General features: G+C 60.5%; 1 protein-coding gene across 1 annotated transcript; it reads right to left on the minus strand.

Annotated features, from left to right (window-relative positions):
- Positions 1-4,663: 4,663 nt before the first annotated feature.
- bxdc2 (brix domain containing 2) lies at positions 4,664-7,977 on the minus strand. Its single transcript, XM_078396819.1, has 3 exons — positions 7,460-7,977; positions 5,972-6,100; positions 4,664-4,966 (listed from the first exon to the last, which is right to left on the minus strand). The coding sequence occupies exons 1-3, from the start codon at positions 7,847-7,849 to the stop codon at positions 4,727-4,729; spliced, it is 759 nt and encodes a 252-aa protein (XP_078252945.1). The 5' UTR covers positions 7,850-7,977; the 3' UTR covers positions 4,664-4,726.
- Positions 7,978-7,983: the final 6 nt, after the last annotated feature.

Raw genomic sequence — 7,983 nt, forward strand, 5'->3', positions numbered from 1 at the left:
GACTTTCATCGGCCTGCTCGGCTCGGCCCTGGGACTTTCCATCGCCCGGTGGGGGCTCAGGACCTTCATCGGCCTGCTCGGCTCGGCCCTGGGACTTTCCATCACCCGGTGGGGGCTTCAAAAAGTTGGGAGCCTTGATCACCTCGTGGCTCCACGGGAGAAGAAATCAGGAGGAGATAAGACTTTGCCTTCCATCACAGTGAGGGTGTGCCTAGAGCAATCACTGTGATGGCTGTTTGTGTAAAAAATTGTATCTGTGTGTCCTGTGCTTTTTGATGTCTACTGCCGGACCCTGACGTGAGAGGACGCTGGCGTTGTTTATTCGCCGCTTCTCCGTTAGGATAGTTTGTGTTTGTTTTTATGTTTGATTGTTTATGTAAAGCGCTTTGAGCACCCGATAAGGCGCTATATAAAATAAATGTTTATTATTATTATTATCTGTGGAGAACATGGATAGGTGACGTTTCAGAGTGCTGGAGTAACTCAGCGGGTCAGGCAGCATCTGTGGAGAACATGGATAGGTGACATTTCAGAGTGCTGGAGTCACTCAGCGGGTCAGGCAGCATCTCTGGATAGAAGGAGTGGGTGGCGTTTCGGGTTGAGACCCTTCTTCAGACTCTTGAACCTCTGCAGGGAGTATTCTGACAAGTTGCATCACTGCCTGGGTCACCAGCTCAAACGCCCAGCAGCAAAGCAGATTATCAAAGCGGTCACCATGGTGGCTCAGCGGCAGAGTTGAGACCCGGGTTCCACCCCCACTACGGTGGCTGTCTGTACGGAGTTTGTACGCTCTCTCCGTGACCTGCGTGGGTTTTTCTCCGAGATCTTCGGTTTCCTCCCACACTCCAAAGACGTGCAGGTTTGTAGGTTAAGTGGCTTGGTGTACATGTACAATTACCCCTAGTGTGTGTTAATGTGCGGGGATCACTAGCCGGTGCGGACTCAGTGGGCCAAAGGGTGTTTCCACGCTGTATCTCTAAACTAAACTGCCCGGTCCATCATGGGTTCCGACCTCTAAACCATTGAAGGGATCTTCAGGAGGCACTGCCTCACAAAGGCAGCCAGCACCATGAGACCCACACACCCCTGGCCACACTCTCACTGACCCACACCACCCTGGCCACACACTCACTGACCCACACACTCACTGACCCACACCACCCTGGCCACACACTCACTGACCCACACACTCACTGACCCACACTCACTGACCCACACCACCCTGGCCACACACCCACTGACTCACACCACCCTGGCCACACACTCACTGACCCACACCACCCTGGCCACACACTCACTGACCCACACACTCACTGACCCACACTCACTGACCCACACCACCCTGGCCACACTCTCACTGACCCACACCACCCTGGCCACACACTCACTGACCCACACACTCACTGACCCACACTCACTGACCCACACCACCACTGACCAACACCACCCTGGCCCACACCACCCTGGCCACACTCTCACTGACCCACCACCTTGGCCACACTCTCACTGACCCACACACCCACTGACCCACACCACCCTGGCCACACACTCACTGACCCACACCACCCTGGCCACACTCTCACTGACCCACACCACCCTGGCCACACTCTCACTGACCCACACACCCACTGACCCACACCACCCTGGCCACACACTCACTGACCCACACCACCCTGGCCACACACTCACTGACCCACACCACCCTGGCCACACACTCACTGACCCACACCACCCTGGCCACACACCCACTGACCCACACCACCCTGGCCCACACCACCCTGGCCACACACTCACTGACCCACACCACCCTGGCCACACTCTCACTGACCCACACCACCCTGGCCACACACCCACTGACCCACACCACCCTGGCCACACACCCACTGACCCACACCACCCTGGCCCACACCACCCTGGCCACACACTCACTGACCCACACCACCCTGGCCACACACCCACTGACCCACACCACCCTGGCCACACACCCACTGACCCACACCACCCTGGCCACACACTCACTGACCCACACTCCCCTGGCCACACTCACTGACCCACACCACCCTGGCCACACACTCACTAACCCACACCCCCCTGGCCACACTCACTGACCCACACCACCCTGGCCACACACTCACTGACCCACACACTCACTGACCCACTCACTGACCCACACCACCCTGGCCACACACTCACTGACCCACACCACCCTGGCCACACACTCACTGACCCACACCACCCTGGCCACACACTCACTGACCCACACCACCCTGGCCACACACCCACTGACCCACACCACCCTGGCCCACACCACCCTGGCCACACACTCACTGACCCCACACCACCCTGGCCACACTCTCACTGACCCACACCACCCTGCCACACTCTCACTGACCCACACACCCACTGACCCACACCACCCTGGCCACACACTCACTGACCCACACCACCCTGGCCACACACCCACTGACCCACACCACCCTGGCCACACACCCACTGACCCACACCACCCTGGCCACACACCCACTGACCCACACCACCCTGGCCCACACCACCCTGGCCACACACTCACTGACCCACACCACCCTGGCCACACACCACTGACCCACACCACCCTGGCCACACACCCACTGACCCACACCACCCTGGCCACACACTCACTGACCCACACTCCCCTGGCCACACTCACTGACCCACACCACCCTGGCCACACACTCACTAACCCACACCCCCCTGGCCACACTCACTGACCCACACCACCCTGGCCACACACTCACTGACCCACACACTCACTGACCCACACCACCCTGGCCACACACTCACTGACCCACACTCTCACTGACCCACACCACCCTGGCCACACACTCACTGACCCACACCACCCTGGCCACACTCTCACTGACCCACACACTCACTGACCCACACACTCACTGACCCACACACTCACTGACCCACACCACCCTGGCCACACACTCACTGACCCACACACTTCACTGACCCACACCTCCCTGGCCACACTCTCATTCCACCCCTGCCATCGGGAAGGTGACGTCACCTCCAGGTTCAGCAGCTTGTTGCCAGCAACCCAGCACATTTGTAAGTATGCCCCACCTCAGCAGGGAACCAATGCAGGGCTCTGTGTACACAGGTCCCTGCACTATCCCAGTCTAGTTTATCTAGGGCCTTAGTTCCATCCTGACTACGGGTGCTGTCTATACGGAGTTTGTACGTTCTCCCCGTGACCTGCGTGGGTTTTCTCCGAGATCTTCGGTTTCCTCCCACACTCCAAAGACGTGCAGGTTTGTAGGTTAATTGGCTTGGTAAATGTAAACATTGTTCCCAGTGTGTGGGATCGCTGGTCGGCGCGGACCTAGTGGGCCGAAGGGCCTGTTTCCGCGCTGCATCTCTGCTCTCACTGACAGCTTATTGTACTCATTGTTCTCAAGGCCAATGTGTCAGTAAAGAGGCTGCATGAGAAACTCAACAACAAATATGACTTTATTGTAGCACTGTGCGACTGTACAAACGCCCCCCCCCCCCCCACACACACACACATGGGGCCCCGGTCCCCCCTACCCCACAACCCACACAGGGTGGGAGCAACAACAGTCTGTAGGAGGGCGGGAGGGGACAGTCTGTGTGGGGGGAGAAGGCAGTGGGGGGAGAGGGGAGTGGGGGGAGAGGGGAGTGGGTAGTCCGTGTGGGGGGGGGGGGGGTGTGGGTATGGTGGGGGAGGGTGTGTGTGGGGGGTGTGCGTGTGTGTGTGGGGAGTGTTGTGGGGTGGGTGGTATAGTGGTAGGGGAGGGTGTGTGTGTGGGGGGTGTGCGTGTGTGTGTATGTGTGAGGGGTGGGGGGCGTGTGTTTGGGGGGTGTGTGTGTGTGGGGGGGGGGTGTTTGGGGGGGGTGTGTGTGGGGGTGTGCGTGTGTGTGAGGGGTGGGGGGTGTGTGTTTGGGGGGGGTGTGTGGGGGGTGTGTGTGTGTTTGGGGGGGTGTGTGTGTGTGTGGGGGGGGTGTGTGTGGGGGTGTGCGTGTGTGTGAGGGGTGGGGGGTGTGTGTTTGGGGGTGGTGTGTGTGGGGGGTGTGTGTTTGGGGGGGGGGTGTGTTTGGGGGGGGGTGTGTGTGGGGGTGTGCGTGTGTGTGAGGGGTGGGGGGTGTGTGTTTGGGGGGGGTGTGTGGGGGGTGTGTGTGTTTGGGGGAGGTGTGTGTGTGTGGGGGGGGTGTGTGTGGGGGTGTGCGTGTGTGTGAGGGGTGGGGGGTGTGTGTTTGGGGGGGGTGTGTGTGGGGGGTGTGTGTTTGGGGGGGGGGTGTGTGTTTGGGGGGGGGTGTGTTTGGGGGGGGGTGTGTGGGGGGGGGGTGTGTGTTTGGGGGGGGGTGTGTGTGGGGGGTGTGTGTGTGTGTGGGGGGTTGTGTGTGTGTGGGGGGTGTGTGGGGGTGTGCGTGGGGGGGTGTGTGTTTGGGGGGGGTGTGTGTGGGGGGTGTGTGTGTGTGGGGGTGTGCGTGTGTGTGAGGGGTGGGGGGTGTGTGTTTGGGGGGGGGTGTGTGTTTGTGTGGGGGGTGTGTGTTTAGGGGGGGTGTGTGTTTAGGGGGGGTGTGTGTGTTTGGGGGGTGTGTGTTTGGGGGGGGGGGTGTGTGTGGGGGGTGTGTGTGTGGGGGGGGGGTGTTTGGGGGGTGTGTGTGGGGGGTGTGTGTTTGGGGGGGGGGGGTGTGTGGGGGGTGTGAGCCCCTCGTGTTACTGCTTCACGCGGAGGCGTTGGCGTTTGTGCAGTTTCTTCTTGTAGTGGGGGCGTGGGTCGGCGGTGGGGCCGGCGGTGGGGGTGGGCCGGGGGGGTGCGGGGGTGTCAAACACGGCGTGGGTGGGGTCGTGGGGCAGGGTCTGCAGCTCGCGGCCATGGTGCTGCCGACGCACCGCCTTCACGTTGCGGCGTTCGGTCAAGCGCGCGGCCGCCACTGACCGCAGCAAGCGCCGGTGCTGGGGACAGAGGGCAGCCGTCAGTGGGCAGTGAGACACACGTGCCCCTCCCCAAATCCCCCCCCCCCCGAACGAGAGACCCCCCCCCAAACCCCCCTCCACCTGCGGCCGAGACCCCCCCAAATCCCTTACAACCGTTACAAACCCCCCTACAACCCAACCCCCCACCGAAACCCCCCCCAGCCCAAACCACCCCAAAACATCTCCCCCGCGGCTGAGACCCTCCCCTCCCCAAAATCCCCCTAAAAACAATCCCCCCCGCGGCCCAAACCCCCCCAAAACATACACCCCCGGAACCCCCCTACCCAAAACACGCCCGCCTCTGCGCCCCAAACTCTCCCTTCCTGGAAACCTCCCCCAAAACAGCCCCCCCCCCCCACGGAGACCAACCCCAAGATCCTTGCTATTGAGGCAGTGCAGCGTAGGTTCACGAGGTTAATCCCCGGGATGGCGGGACTGTCATGTGAGGAAAGATTGGAAAGACTGGGCTTGTGTTCACTGGAGTTTAGAAGGATGAGAGGGGATCTTATAGAAACGTATAAAATTATAAAAGGACTGGACAAGATAGATGCAGGAAAAATGTTCCCAATGTTGGGGGAGTCCAGAACCAGGTGCCACAGTCTTAGAATAAAGGGGAGGCCATTTAAAACTGAGATGAGAAGGAACTTTTTCACCCAGAGAGTTGTGAATTTGTGGAATTCTCTGCCACAGAGGGCAGTGGAGGCCAAATCACTGGATGAATTTAAAAGAGAGTTAGATAGAGCTCTAGGGGCTGGTGGAATCAAGGGATATGGGAGAAGGCAGGCACGGGTTACTGATTGTAGATGATCAGCCATGATCACAATGAATGGCGGTGCTGGCTGGAAGGGCCAAGTGGAGGGGTGTTGTGATGCAGGAGCTGCTGTGGACCAGGAGAGGCGTGCTGTGCCGGTGTGTGGGTGTGTGGCAGTGCCGTGGGTCTGCAGCTCATCACGGGTGGCAGGGGCGTGCGGCGTTACAGCTTACCAGATTGGGCGAGCGGTACGCTGGGTTTTCATACAGCGTCTGTCCACCAAAGCTGCCCCGGAAAACCTTAATGAGCTGCAGCACGAAGCGAGGCCCGATCTCCACCAGCGAGCCGTCCTCCTCGATAATCTGCAATCGTAGCACCGCATGAGAAGCCCGCACACCACTGTACCACCACACCACTGCAGCACCACACCACTGCAGCACCACACCACTGCAGCACCACACCACTGCAGCACCACACCACTGCAGCACCACACCACTGCAGCACCACCACACCACTGCAGCACCACACCACTGCAGCACCACCACTGTACCACCACACCCCTGTACCACCACACCACTGTACCACCACACCACTGTACCACCACACCACTGCAGCACCACACCACTGCACCACCACACCACTGCACCACCACACCACTGCAGCACCACACCACTGTACCACCACACCACTGTACCACCACACCACTGTAGCACCACACCACTGTACCACCACACCACACCACCACACCACTGTACCACCACACCACTGTAGCACCGCACCACTGTACCACCACACCACTGTACCACCACACCACTGTACCACCGCACCACTGTACCACCGCACCACTGTACCACCGCACCACTGTACCACCACACCACTGTACCACCACACCACTGCAGCACCGCACCACTGTACCACCACACCACTGTACCACCACACCACTGTACCACCACACCACTGTACCACCACACCACTGTACCACCACACCACTGTACCAACACACCACTGTACCACCACACCACTGTACCACCACACCACTGTACCACCACACCACTGTAGCACCGCACCACTGTACCACCACACCACTGTACCACCACACCACTGTACCACCGCACCACTGTACCACCACACCACTGTACCACCACACCACTGTACCACCACACCACTGTACCACCACACCACTGTACCAACACACCACTGTACCACCACACCACTGTACCACCGCACCACTGTACCACCACACCACTGTAGCACCACACCGCTGCCACATGGAACATTGCAAATCAAGAATTTGTTTGGCACACGAAACAGTTGGCACACGCGGGAACTCCACCCCCTCCAGCTGTGTATCCCCGACTCCCCCCCCACACGCCCACGTTCCCCGACCCCCCCCCCCACACGCCCACGTTCCCCGATCCCCCCCACGCCCACGTTCCCGACCCCCCCACACGCCCACGTTCCCCGACCCCCCCCACACGCCCACGTTCCCCGACCCCCCCACACGCCCACGTCCGCCTCCCACCCCACGTCCCACGCACGTTCCCGACCCCCCCCACACGCCCACGTTCCCCGACCCCCCCCGCACGCCCACGTTCCCCGACCCCCCCCACACGCCCACGTTCCCCGACCCCCCCCACACGCCCACGTTCCCCGACCCCCCCCCACACGCCCACGTTCCCCGACCCCCCCCCCACACGCCCACGTTCCCCCCCCCCACTGACCTGGTAGTTCCTGAACCAGATTCGTCCGTCGGTGATGGTGAAGGTGAAGACGTGATCTATGAAGGGCTGGCTCTTGGGGTGGTATCGGGGCGTGGAGAACGTCTGTGTGCATAACACGTGTGACCAGGTCACCAAAACACAGGGGCCCACAAACACGCGTGACCAGGTCACCAAAACACAGGGGCGCACAAACACGCGTGACCAGGTCACCAAAATACAGGGGCGCACAAACACGCGTGACCAGGTTACCAAAACACAGGGGACTGGGAAACACGGGCCACAGGAAAACATGTTACCAGAGGCACCAAATCCCATGGGACCGGAGCACCAAAACACACGGGGCAGACAAACACGCGTGACCGGGGATACTAATACACAGGGGACAAACATGCATGACCAGGGATACTAATACACAGGGGACAAACACATGTGACCGGGGCACCAAAACACACAGGGCAGGCAAACATGCGTGTCCGGGGATACCAATACACACGGGGCAGGCAAACACACGTGACCGGGGGCAC

This window comes from Rhinoraja longicauda, chromosome 3 (genome assembly GCF_053455715.1).
Source record: "Rhinoraja longicauda isolate Sanriku21f chromosome 3, sRhiLon1.1, whole genome shotgun sequence".
Taxonomy (NCBI): Eukaryota; Metazoa; Chordata; class Chondrichthyes; order Rajiformes; family Arhynchobatidae; genus Rhinoraja; species Rhinoraja longicauda.

Coding starts and splice junctions, on each gene's coding strand:
- bxdc2 (XM_078396819.1), bottom strand. CDS start 7,849: ATGTTTGTCCCCTGTGTATTAGTATCCCCGGTCACGCGTGTTTGTCTG. Junction 6,101..7,459: donor TCTGGTTCAGGAACTACCAG/GTCAGTGGGGGG, acceptor CTACGATTGCAG/ATTATCGAGGAGGACGGCTC. Junction 4,967..5,971: donor CGTACCGCTCGCCCAATCTG/GTAAGCTGTAAC, acceptor CTCTGTCCCCAG/CACCGGCGCTTGCTGCGGTC.